Source organism: Coregonus lavaretus, assembly GCF_964263955.1.
Source record: "Coregonus lavaretus genome assembly, chromosome: 26".
NCBI lineage: Eukaryota > Metazoa > Chordata > Actinopteri > Salmoniformes > Salmonidae > Coregonus > Coregonus lavaretus.
In genome coordinates this window covers 12,058,491-12,072,018 of record NC_140013.1, presented here as the reverse complement: position 1 = coordinate 12,072,018, position 13,528 = coordinate 12,058,491, and the positions used below count along the sequence as shown (strand labels likewise).

At 44.2% G+C, this 13,528-nt stretch overlaps 1 protein-coding gene across 1 annotated transcript in view; it reads right to left on the bottom strand.

Moving 5' to 3' along the window:
* Window positions 1-262: 262 nt before the first annotated feature.
* LOC311101714 (immunoglobulin superfamily member 11-like) overlaps window positions 263-13,528 on the bottom strand; it is a gene marked incomplete at both ends in the record, with an annotated part of 91,416 nt that continues 78,150 nt past the window's right edge. Inside the window, 5 exons of the mRNA XM_084142877.1 lie at window positions 263-788; window positions 2,267-2,414; window positions 6,714-6,836; window positions 7,916-8,119; window positions 8,553-8,760. Of these exons, the coding sequence (XP_083999003.1) occupies window positions 263-788; window positions 2,267-2,414; window positions 6,714-6,836; window positions 7,916-8,119; window positions 8,553-8,760 (1,209 nt within the window). The remainder of the gene's footprint in view (window positions 789-2,266; window positions 2,415-6,713; window positions 6,837-7,915; window positions 8,120-8,552; window positions 8,761-13,528) is intronic.

The following is a 13,528-nucleotide window of genomic DNA, read 5'->3' as shown; positions in this document are numbered from 1 at the left end:
TTGTGTATAATCCCAGTGGTTACAGCCATTTAATGCAAGGAACCAGTGAGAGAAAACCACACCCAAGAAGAGATACAAAACAAACCAAAAGGAATAGAACACCTGGCACTGTTTTTAAACGAGGTCCTGTACTTGGAGACGTTGGCATTAGATGAAGTCGGTATTGTAAAATCCTGTTTATGAGTTAAAAAGGGAGAAACAGAGAGAGAGAAACAGAGAAGAAGTGGTGAGGCAGGCTGGTTCAGCCCAGTAACAGTTTACTTTAGACCAGAGAGCCTGCTCTGCTCTGGGCTGGTGCCAAGACGGGCACGGCGCCCATGCGCTCCAGCGTGGCCTGGCTTACGGCGTACGAGTGCGTGTACCCGCCGTGCGATGCCACCGTCACAGGCTTCAGGCTCACCGAGCCATTGCTGCGCACCATGGTGGGCGGGGAGGGGGCGGAGTTGGTAGTGACTACCAGAGTCTTGGGCGGGGGGAGGGTGTGGCTACCATTGGAGTAGGCCTGGCGGGCCAGTGGGGCGGAGCCCGGCGGCGCCAGCGTCCCGTGTCCTGTGTGAGCTGCATGTACCCCCTTTTGACCTGTGTGTCCTGCCTGCCCCGTAGAGAACGTCTGGCGCGTGTCGCCGTTGTAGCGGGTGTAGGAGTTGGTGTCGTAGTTGGGCTTGGGGTTGTGCCAGTAGCGGCTGTTGTAGGTGTTGGTGGACGTCAGGGTGTCGTTCTCTGAGGATGAGGCGTCGGCGTGAAACGCTTTCACTGACGACGACCTCTTAGGGGGCAGGTCGTCCTCCCTGTCAAGCACAAAGGGCACGGGAGGTCACTATAGGGACTACAGAAATTACAGGAGGTTAAAAGTCACTGTTAACAGGTTTCCATATCCATCCCAATCTCTTAAGTAATATGTCACTCTTGAACGTATTTCCATCAACATCATATGTGACATATGTATTTGGTGCTTTTACGTTAACAAGTGTGTTGCAACATCTTAATACTCAATTAGGTTTCTCTTCCAATTCTAACTGTTTAGTCAATGCCCTATGATGTAATCTGCAGCTTAAATTCCACTGGGTTTTCTTCTTCTTCATGTTTGACTGAGCTGTTAATGAAAACGCTAGTCGGAAATGTACTCATAATTGCAAATAGTGGGATTGTTTCTTTCAAACAGTTTTTTAAAGTTTATAAACTTTTAAATAGGCAAATCTATTTGTAACCCCAGTCTGAGCAGTCAGTGTTCCTTACTGTGAATGTTTATTGGAAAAATGTTGTGTTTGATCTCCACTAATTAGATATTACACTGTTTTGAACACTCTCTTTTCGCAGATGAAAATTAGTGGACCTGATAGCGATGGAGATGTCTCTGTTATAAAAAGGGATTTAAGTGAGACAGTCAATTAAATGAGCATGCAATATGCATGACTTATTATATTTAGGACATAGAAATGAATAGTTAAACAGCTATGGGGCACCTTTTGGCAAACCTATATTAGCCAGAGAGATAATATTTACTTCTGGCTTCAGATGAGCCACAGTGGCCTGTTGTGTTTGATGATCAACAACCACAACTGATGTTCACTTGTATTATAAATCCAATATTGGTATCATCTAGTCGGAATAGTGCTTGCAATGATTGGGAAGGCCTAAATGACAAAACAAGGACAAGTGGTTCCAACTGGAATGACAAAAAAAACGGTTTAGGAGGTTTCTCAAACCATTCTTAAAAAATGTATCACTCTAAGAGGAGTGACATTCACTTCCACAGCTTGGTCCTGATAAATGGTGTTAGAGAACATGTTAAATGTCAGTGGTATAAGTGCAGAGGCACCACATTGAGACCACATTTAAATTCAGGGACATTATCAACACCCAAATGAGGCAGATGTTATCCCACTAGCTCAGAGCTGAAACATTCCAGCAATGATTTATCTTCAAATGTATTTATAAAGTAATATAGGGGAAGAATAGCATGCCATTTAAACAAGCGACAGAGAATTCACAGTGTTTGAAATAACAAATTGGGGTGTGATGAAGACAAGTTGGAGAGTTTGAAGTTTGAACACCTCAGCAAATGGATAAAACTGACTTCAAAAGGGTAATTTCAAGGATACAGTATATCTCCGTTTTCAACACGTATCTACTACATATTCTATGTAGCCTATCAAATGCACGGCACCAGAACAGTTATGGTGAGTCCAGGGTCTAATGTTTAGACTAGTGTGTTGCTATAGATGGACAGAGATGGAAGAAAGCAGGAAGCCAATGAAAGACCCACCTGATCTCGTTGGGTATCTCCTCCTCCTCGTATTTGTTCTTGTTCTTCCAGTAGAAGAGTGTAACCAGCACCAGTAGAGAGCAGATGATGACAGCCAGCACGCCCGTGGCGATGGTGCCAGCTATGAGACCCACACTCTGGGGCTGGGCTGAAGGACCAGGGGAGAAAGAGAGAGAGAGACTAAGTCATGTTCATTAAGTACAAAACAGAAGAAAATGGACTGAAACCGGGATTAACTTCTCCAATATGAAAGACTTGTTTTCCATTACAAAACGTTTTGCTACGGTGTGCCCTAATGAACGGGACCCAAATCACACACGACCGGTCATGCCTCTACAACAACTACTTTCAATACTGCTAGCTCCTGAACCTCAGCACAAACACCTACAGTGAGGGAAAAAAGTATTTGATCCCCTGATGATTTTGTACGTCTGCCCACTGACAAAGAAATTATCAGTCTATAATTTTAATGGTAGGTTTATTTGAACAGTGAGAGACAACAAAGAAATCCAGAAAAATGCATTTCAAAAATGTTATAAATTGATTTGCATTTTAATGAGGGAAATAAGTATTTGACCCCATCTCAATCAGAAAGATTTCTGGCTCCCAGGTGTATTTTATACAGGTAACGAGCTGAGATTAGAGCACACTCTTAAAGGAAGTGCTCCTAATCTCAGCTTGTTACCAAATGGAAGAAACACAAAATAACTGTCAATCTCCCTCGGCCTGGGGCTCCATGCAAGATCTCACCTCGTGGAGTTGCAATGATCATGAGAATGGTAAGGAATCAGCCCCGAACAACACGGGAGGATCTTGTCAATGATCTCAAGGCAGCTGGGACCATAGTCACCAAGAAAACAATTGGTAACACACTACGCCGTGAAGGACTGAATTCCTGCAGCGCCCGCAAGGTCCCCCTGCTCAAGAAAGCACATATACAGGGCCGTCTGAAGTTTGCCAATGAACATCTGAATGATTCAGAGGAGAACTGGGTGAAAGTGTTGTGGTCAGATGAGACCGAAATCGAGCTCTTTGGCATCAACTGAACTCGCCGTGTTTGGAGGAGGAGGAATGCTGCCTATGACCCCAAGAACACCATCCCCACCGTCAAACATGGAGGTGGAAACATTATGCTTTGGGGATGTTTTTCTGTTAAGAGGAGAGGACAACTTCACCGCATCAAAGGGACGATGGACGGGGCCATGTACCATCAAATCTTGGGTGAGAACCTCCTTCCCTCAGCCAGGACATTGAAAATGGGTCGTGGATGGGTATTCCAGCATGACAATGACCCAAAATACACGGCCAAGGCAACAAAGGAGTGGCTCAAGAAGAAGCACATTAAGGTCCTGGAGTGGCCTAGCCAGTCTCCAGACCTTGCTCCCATAGAAAATCTGGGAGCTGAAGGTTCGAGTTGCCAAACGTCAGCCTCGAAACCTTAATGACTTGGAGAAGATCTGCAAAGAGGAGTGGAACAAAATCCCTCCTGAGATGTGTGCAAACCTGGTGGCCAACTACAAGAAACGTCTGACATCTGTGATTGCCAACAAGGGTTTTGCCAACAAGTACTAAGTCATGTTTTGCAGAGGGGTCAAATACTTATTTCCCTCATTAAAATGCAAATCAATTTATAACATTTTTGACATGCGTTTTTCTGGATTTTTTTGTTGTTATTCTGTCTCTCACTGTTCAAATAAACCTACCATTAAAATTATAGACTGATCATGTCTTTGTCAGTGGGCAAACGTACAAAATCAGCAGGGGATCAAATACTTTTTTCCCTCAATGTATTCATCCGTGGCATGAAGCCACTCTAGTAAGGCCTGTATTATGATATGAATAAAACATTGAGGAGCTTTGGTTGAACGCCAACAACATGCCCCGTGGTTCTCCAGGACGTAATGATGTACTCACTTTTAAAAACCACAACAAATACGTGTATTAATACTAGTCATTTCCACTATAAGGTCAGTCTGTTGTCCTACAGCTCAGAGAGAGTAGTACAGTGGCAGGTGTTTAATCATACATGCTGAAACATACGCTGGGAGAATGATGCTGTCATTGTTTACAGCTGAACAGATGGCTGAGTGGCAATAAAGATTTTATAGGATCACTCTCCTGATCTAACAGTGCGTCCCTTCCCTGACAAACAGACAGCCCCCGAGCCTCTGTCAGAGAACTCACCACAGCCACAGCCACCCTGCCAGTGACAACCGGTGACATGCCATTTACTCCATGAAACAGTCACAAACCCCAAACAAGCCACTCACTAAAATTGTCAGGGTCAGGCGAGTGCAGTAGCAGCATACTAACTCCGCTGACAGTGTTACTACCCACTGCCAGGGGTGGAATTGGGAGAGGGGGAGCGTGGGAACAAAGTTCTCCTTGAGTAGCTGAAGGCTGGGACTAAAAACAAACAAAAGAGAACTAATATAAAATATACTGTCCGTGAAATTGTTGTAGTATGTATAAGCTGGAAGTACAGTGGGGGAAAAAAGTATTTAGTCAGCCACCAATTGTTCAAGTTCTCCCACTTAAAAAGATGAGAGAGGCCTGTAATTTTCATCATAGGTACACGTCAACTATGACAGACAAAATGAGAAAAAATATTTTTAATGAATTTATTTGCAAATTATGGTGGAAAATAAGTATTTGGTCAATAACGAAAGTTTCTCAATACTTTGTTATATACCCTTTGTTGGCAATGACACAGGTCAAACGTTTTCTGTAAGTCTTCACAAGGTTTTCACACACTGTTGCTGGTATTTTGGCCCATTCCTCCATGCAGATCTCCTCTAGAGCAGTGATGTTTGGGGGCTGTCGCTGGGCAACACAGACTTTCAACTCCCTCCAAAGATTTTCTATGGGGTTGAGATCTGGAGACTGGCTAGGCCACTCCAGGACCTTGAAATGCTTCTTACGAAGCCACTCCTTCGTTGCCCGGGCGGTGTGTTTGGGATCATTGTCATGCTGAAAGACCCAGCCACGTTTAATCTTCAATGCCCTTGCTGATGGAAGGAGGTTTTCACTCAAAATCTCACGATACATGGCCCCATTCATTCTTTCCTTTACACGGATCAGTCGTCCTGGTCCCTTTGCAGAAAAACAGCCCCAAAGCATGATGTTTCCACCCCCATGCTTCACAGTAGGTATGGTGTTCTTTGGATGCAACTCAGCATTCTTTGTCCTCCAAACACGAGGAGTTGAGTTTTTACCAAAAAGTTATTTTTTGGTTTCATCTGACCATATGACATTCTCCCAATCCTCTTCTGGATCATCCAAATGCACTCTAGCAAACTTCAGACGGGCCTGGACATGTACTGGCTTAAGCAGGGGGACACGTCTGGCACTGCAGGATTTGAGTCCCTGGTGGCGTAGTGTGTTACTGATGGTAGGCTTTGTTACTTTGGTCCCAGCTCTCTGCAGGTCATTCACTAGGTCCCCCCGTGTGGTTCTGGGATTTTTGCTCACCGTTCTTGTGATCATTTTGACCCCACGGGGTGAGATCTTGCGTGGAGCCCCAGATCGAGGGAGATTATCAGTGGTCTTGTATGTCTTCCATTTCCTAATAATTGCTCCCACAGTTGATTTCTTCAAACCAAGCTGTTTACCTATTGCAGATTCAGTCTTCCCAGCCTGGTGCAGGTCTACAATTTTGTTTCTGGTGTCCTTTGACAGCTCTTTGGTCTTGGCCATAGTGGAGTTTGGAGTGTGACTGTTTGAGGTTGTGGACAGGTGTCTTTTATACTGATAACAAGTTCAAACAGGTGCCATTAATACAGGTAACGAATGGAGGACAGAGGAGCCTCTTAAAGAAGAAGTTACAGGTCTGTGAGAGCCAGAAATCTTGCTTGTTTGTAGGTGACCAAATACTTATTTTCCACCATAATTTGCAAATAAATTCATTAAAAATCCTACAATGTGATTTTCTGGAGAAAAAAATTCTCAATTTGTCTGTCATAGTTGACGTGTACATATGATGAAAATTACAGGCATCTCTCATCTTTTTAAGTGGGAGAACTTGCACAATTGGTGGCTGACTAAATACTTTCTTTCCCCACTGTAGAAGCCAAATTATTGTTGTCCATTAGTTTATTCCAATTACAGGAGGGTTGATAGGCTTAGGGGAAAATAATAAAGAAGGAAAGTATATTTAAAAAAATCTATATTTAAAATAATATATATAATTACAAAAAATATATATTGGGTATTGGAAAGGATGCAGACAATTACATTGATAGAAGCCACAGTCTATCTGCAATATTAAAGCTGATCTACCCCTTAAAATAAAATAAAAATATCATGGAGGAATATTTCCAGAGTGAAATCATTTTTAACATTAAAATGTGTATTCAAAGGATGTAACTTTTTTAAAAGTTTTTATTTATTTATTCCGAGTGGTACTGCACAAAGCCGTGCTTATGTCATCATTATGTTGGGTACTTACGTGCCACAACCTGCAGGTTGAGTAGACAGGTGCTCTTGCCGATGGCGTTGGAGGCTGTACACTGGTACAGACCAGATGTACTGGTGCTGATGTTCCTCAGTGTTACGGTCCCTTGCATCTGGTCTGGGGTTTAAACACAAACCATGCCAGTCTGGGGTTAAAACATCACTGGGGAACACCATCAACAATCCCAGAACAAATAGACAAAACACAAAAACATCTTATTAAAATGCATTGGCATTAAATATGCATGAAATTCCTTTTGGACTAATGATTCATGTAACCATTTGCTTGTAATGTGTTCCAATACATTCATACATTACTTACATAATTGAAATAACCAAAATAATTTCAAATCATTTAGGCAGTTGAAATAATTGTTGAGCACAGCTTATTTAGCTTATGCAGATATGTTATTTCAAGTAACAGCATTATTCAACTTACTTTAGGATATGGTACATTAACTGGGACTACTGGCAAAAACCCAATAGAGGGCACCAAATCACTTACCGTAAAACGGCTGGTGTACATTTTGTATATTATACAGCACCTTGCTGTGCCATTGTTACAGTGCCATTGTTCATATGTCTGATACTTTATGGAGTATTACGTTATATTACACTACTGCCTTTAAGAAAAGGCTACCATGGGAGCTTGGAACAATCCACATAAGCACTACATCCAGATTACTGGCCTAGATATCCCCACTACCCTCTTCTCTGCAACATGGGCTGTTTTGCAGACAGATATCATGGTGGCAGTATTGGTACAGTTGATGTCTACTGTGTTAAACAACACAGACCGGCAGGAGGAGGAGTAATGAAGGAAACCTAAGCCGATTGGTTCTTGTGGAGGGTAGCCTTGTGTTGAAGCGAGCAGTAGTGTAGTACGGTGAGAATCACACTGTGCTGTGATGACACAGCTGGAGAGAGAGAGGAGAGGCCACTGCACGGCTCACACACACACACACAAATAAAACTGGGTCCGTATTCAAAAAACGTCACAGAGTAGGAGTGCTGATCTAGGATCAGTTTACCTTGTAGATCATAATTACTAAAATGACAGGAACTGGTGACCAGCTCCTACTGTGAGATGCTTTGTGAATGCAGGCCCTGAACTGGACCAGGGTGGGTGGTGGCACCCTGAGGGGCAGAGTTGGGGGGTGGGCGGGCTGAGCCACGTGAAGATACTCGTTGATTTACCAGCGAAGGTGGGGCAAAAGGGCACGCCCACGGCCAGGGGTTTAATACCTTGCATGGCGGTGTGGGGCAGCTTGGGCAGCGATTCCAACTTCTCCCAGGCGTAGGTGGGCGTGGGGATCCCCTCCTCGCTGCTGCACATCAGCATGATGTCAGCGCCCACGTCCAGCGTTCCCTGGATACGGCATGCGGGCACCGAGGGGGGCACTGGAGAGGAAGGAGGGAGAGAGAGAGAGGGGTATAGTTAGTACCTTAGTGATCAGCACAGACAGATCCTAGCCTCCTGAAGAGGCATTGGGGTTACATTTTACGTTACATTTGAGTCATTTAACAGATGCTCTTATCCAAAGCAGGTCTTGTTTTTATAGTATACACATACAGAACTGTGGTGTACCAGCATGCTATAAGAGTCATCTTTAAAACCAGCTTAGGACACTCATTTGTCAAAATAAAAGCTCATGTCATACAATAGAATTCTTACAATATACAATGCGTTTACACTTTCTCGTTTTAATGCATCCATTTGTATCACAGTAGGCTATGCACAGTAGCCTGGTCAGTAGTCAAGTTATAGTGGCCAGGCTATATGTGTATAGTATACAACTTCATTGTAATTCTAATGCAGCAGTGTGTGTTTTACCCAGCACGGTGAGGCCGATGACCCCGATGTTGCGCCCCCCTCTGTCGGGGAGGTTGTTGACCAGGCACTGGTAGGTCCCCGTGTCTGACAGCTGGGTGTTGTTGATGAAGATAGAAGCACTTGTGCTGGGCATGGTGGCCACGAAACCCACCCGGCCATTTAAGTGGTTGGCTAGACTGAACACTTGGCCACCTTGGTAGATGATCACCTGAGATGAGAAAGACAAAGGCAGAGATTCACTAACATCATTTATATGGAATATCATTAGTTTGACCTAACGAAGTTCCTATGGATCGAATTAGGAACATACAATCTGCCGGCCTTTCTGTTATATTTCTAGGATGTGCGAATGACCACTTATATTTCTATGGAACATCAGACATTTTCTGTCACTGTACATCCAGGTGTGAGTTTATGAAACTGTGGCCAACTCTATCCATCCTGGGTCAGCAGGGAAAAGTGCATTACCTAGATGTCAATTGATGCAGAGCTTTATATTGAGATACAAACATAATGCTCTGAATTGTTGGATCTGGAGGAAATAAAGGGTATGACGGTATCTTAAATCTGACGCTCGTCGGATGTGGCAGGGCTTGCAAACTATTACGGACTACAAAGACAAACCCAGCCGCGAGCTGCCCAATGACACGAGCCTACCAGACGAGCTAAATGCCATTTATGCTCGCTTCGAGGCAAGCAACACTGAAGCATGCATGAGAGCACCACCTGTTCCGGACAACTGTGTGATCACGCTCTCCGTAGCCGATGTGAGCAAGACCTTTAAACAGGTCAACATTCACAAAGCCGCGGGGCCAGACGGATTACCAGGACGTGTACTCAAAACATGCGCGGACCAACTGGCAAGTGTCTTCACTGACATTTTCAACCTCTCCCTGACCGAGTCTGTAATACCAACATGTTTCAAGCAGACCACCATAGTCCCTGTGCCCAAGAAAGTGAAGGTAACCTGCCTAATTGATTACCGGCCCGTAGCACTCACGTCGGTAGCCATGAAGTGCTTTGAAAGGCTGGTCATGGCTCACATCAACACCATCGTCCCGGAAACACTAGATCCACTCCAATTCCCAACAGATCCACAGTTGACGCAATCTCAATCGCACACCACACTGCCCTTTCCCACCTGGACAAAAGGAACACCCATGTGAGAATGCTATTCATTGACTACAGGGTTCAACACCATAGTGCCCACAAGGCTCATCACTAAGCTAAGGACACTGAGACTAAACACCTCCCTCTGCAACTGGATCCTGGACTTCCTGACGTGCCGCCCCCAGGTGGTAAGAGTAGGCAACAACACATCTGCCACGCTGATCCTCAACACTGGGGCCCCTCAGGGGTGCGTGCTTAGTCCCCTCCTGTACTCCCTGTTCACCCACGACTGCGTGGCCAAACATGACTCCAACACCATCATTAAGTTTGCTGACGACGCAACAGTGGTAGGTCTGATCCCCGACAACAATAAGACAGCCTATAGGGAGGAGGTCAGAAACCTGGCAGTGTAGTGCCAGGACAACAACCTCTCCCTCAATGTGAGCAAGACAAAGGAGCTGATCGTGGACTACAGGAAAAGGCGGGCCGAACAGGCCGCCATTAACATCGACGGGGCTGTAGTGGAGCGGGTCGAGAGTTTCAAGTTCCTTGGTGTCCACATCACCAACAAACTATCATGGTCCAAACACACCAAGACAGTCGTGAAGAGGGCACCACAACACCTTTCCCCCTCAGGAGACTGAAAAGATTTGGCATGGGTCCCCAGATCCTCAAAAAGTTCTACAGCTGCACCATCGAGAGCATCCTGACCAGTTGCATCACCGCCTGGTATGGCAACAGCTCGGCATCTGACCGTAAGGCGCTACAGAGGGTAGTGCGTACGGCCCAGTACATCACTGGGGCCAAGCTTCCTGCCATCCAGGATCTATATTCTAGGCGGTGTCAGAGGATGGCCCAAAAAATTGTCAAAGACTCACAGATCCTTGTTGCACAGTTTGGAATAGTTATAGTAACATCTTATAGAGGCAATCTCTCCAAAACGATTGTCTCCTTAACAGCTTCTACCCCCAAGCCGAACAATTAATCAAATGGCCACCCAGACTATTTACATTGACACCCCCCACCCTTTGTTTTTACACTGCTGCTACTCGCTGTTTATTATCTATGCGTAGTCACTTTACCCCTATGTCACGCGTGTCAGTGGGTCGAAGTCAGGCGCAGGACACAGAACTTGAAGAAACGTACTTTACTGAGAAATGAGTAAAGAATACAATACAGAAATATCTCCACACAGGGAGGAACTAACCCGCTCACAAACAACACACGAAACGGAAACAACCACGCACAAAACACATTGGGTTAAATAGGGAAGGCGTGATTACAATAATGGGCAACAGGTGTGTGACAATAGACAACAGGTGCAACATAGAAACATAGAACATAGATCGGCAGCAGCTAGTATTCCGGTGACGACGAACACCGAAGCCTGCCCGAGCAAGGAGGAGGGGCAGCCTCGGCAGAATCCGTGACACCCTACCTACATGTACAAATTACCTCGACTAACCTGTACCCCCGCACATTGACTCGATACCAGTACCCCCTGTATATAGCCTCGTTATTATTTTATTGTGTTACTTTTTATTTTACATTTACATTTACATCATTTAGCAGACGCTCTTATCCAGAGCGACTTACACATTTTAGATTTTTTTTTACTTTAGTTTATTTAGTAAATATTTTCTTAACTCTTTCTTGAACTGCGTTGTTGGTTATGGGCTTGTAAGTAAGCATTTCACGGTAAGGTCTACACCTGAGAGCGTCTGCTAAATGACGTAAATGTAAAATGTAAATGTAATGTATTCGGCACATGTGACAAAAAACATTTGATTTGATTTGATTTGAAAAACAATCACTTAGGTTAAATGTAATCCTATAAAGTTTATCAAAAGCCTTTCTCTGGTACACACTAGAGATAATTCAACAAGTAATGTTTAATTAAGTTAATTAAAATGAAATACTTCATCCCACAGTTAAATAAAACCAAACAACAGAGAATCAACAGCCAGGCAAGTGAGCGCATGAGGATTCTGGACACTAAAGAGTGCAGGTGCAACAAACCTTCACAAGAGGGCGACCTAGTGTTGCAGTATAAACTGAAGCATCACTTGACAACTGAAAGGATGGAAGGTGGTCCATCCATGTATAACATGGTTGTTCTTGGATGATAATGCACAGAATATGATCATTTCAAAATGTCCTGAACTATGCAAGTATTTTACATTACAACAAGCATGAATTTAAGAGCAGCTTCCATGCTTAAAAATGGGGAACAGAAAGGGGGGCACAGCTCAATGGTCAACATACTGTTACAATCATACACAACAAGGAACTAAAACACCAAACTATGGTAACTATGGTAATAATTTGAAGAAGCATAACGCTATTGACATGATCAATTCATCAGCAATGCAATTTCTCTTCAGAAAAGTGATGCCAAAGTGGAAAAACATCCAGAAAGATATTAGTAAGATTGAAATGAAACCCTGTATTGATTTGAGCTCTTCCGAGCTGCATGTTTGAGTGTCGGAGGTGTTCAAAAGCTTTTTGTTGCTTTGAACTCTGATAGAAGCAGCCATTTGCGCGCACCTTCTAAATAAAAAACACCTAACCCTTTAGCCAGGCACACAAAAGCATGCTGAGGAATCAGGGAGGCTATTCAGCGTTGTTTGAAAGAAACCCCATTGAACTGCTCTGTTCAAAGGACCCAGGGAGCCACAGAACCGTCTCAGTAGAGCTGTGTGATGTTCTCTCCTCTCCCTCCCTCCCTCCGCACTGTTGCTTAACTGCATGTAAATTGCGGAGCCGCAATTTCCTGAGCGCTGTACGCTTTGTCTTCTTATGTGCAGATGAATAGGCAGCCCTTCAGCTGTGATAAGACCCAAACGCACCCGCGACCGCAGCAGCCACTGTGTATCTCTGTCTGTCTGTCTGTCTGTGTGTGTGTGTGTGTGTGTGTGTGTGTGTGTGTGTGTGTGTGTGCGTGAGATCACCCCTCGCTCTCGTGTGACCTCATTGGCGACCTAACGCGTAGCCGGGAAAAGAGGTCATGGACAGTGTGCAGATGGCGGTGATCCCTAGTAAGAACTGGCCTGGCCCCAAAGACCATGTCCACTGCCATATCCCTCTGCCATCCCATTCCCTCTCCCTGCCTGTTAGCCACTGAACAACCCCCTTCCCAACACTCACCAGCCATGACATGGGTTGTATTCATTAGGGCACAACGTATAGCAAAACGTTGCAAAAGGTTTAAAAAACGTTTCTTATTGGGCAAGTTCAGATAGTTTTGGCCCGTTTTCTTCCGTTTTGTGCCTAGTGAATAGTACCCTGGTCTGGATCATCTCCTATACTTCTTATAACACCTAGCATCAGGATACAGCAGTGTTTATTAGGGAGTCAAGAAGAATGAACAGATTAATTTCCAAGGCTCTACACACCAGGCCTCACCATCTGCACGCTTTCTGCCTTAAAGCGGCAATCAGCAGTTGAAACAATAACAAAGCTTCTCCCCACAATTGTTTTGCTAAATCTGAGGGATGGGGCTGGAAAAAATGTAACCACTCAAATTCATAGACAGAGCTATGGGTGCAAGTACTGACCATCCATGTTATCAAATGTATAGTTTAAACCATATTTTGTGGCTATACTTTGTTTTGAGGCTTTACTTTGTTTACAAACATTGGAGTAAAACAAGCTTATATTTTGGGTTCTGATGGGGTACGACAGTTGAACTAAGCTCTTGAGACATTTATAAGTGATATTCTTAAGAATCAATAGGTACATATCAGTCCAAAAATGTATGTAGCTACTGCAGATTGCCCCTTTAATCTGAGGCTAAACATGGAAGATTAGAGTAAACAAACTGAAGAATTAGAAGAGCTCTCTTTGCGAAGTGAGCAGACGGATCT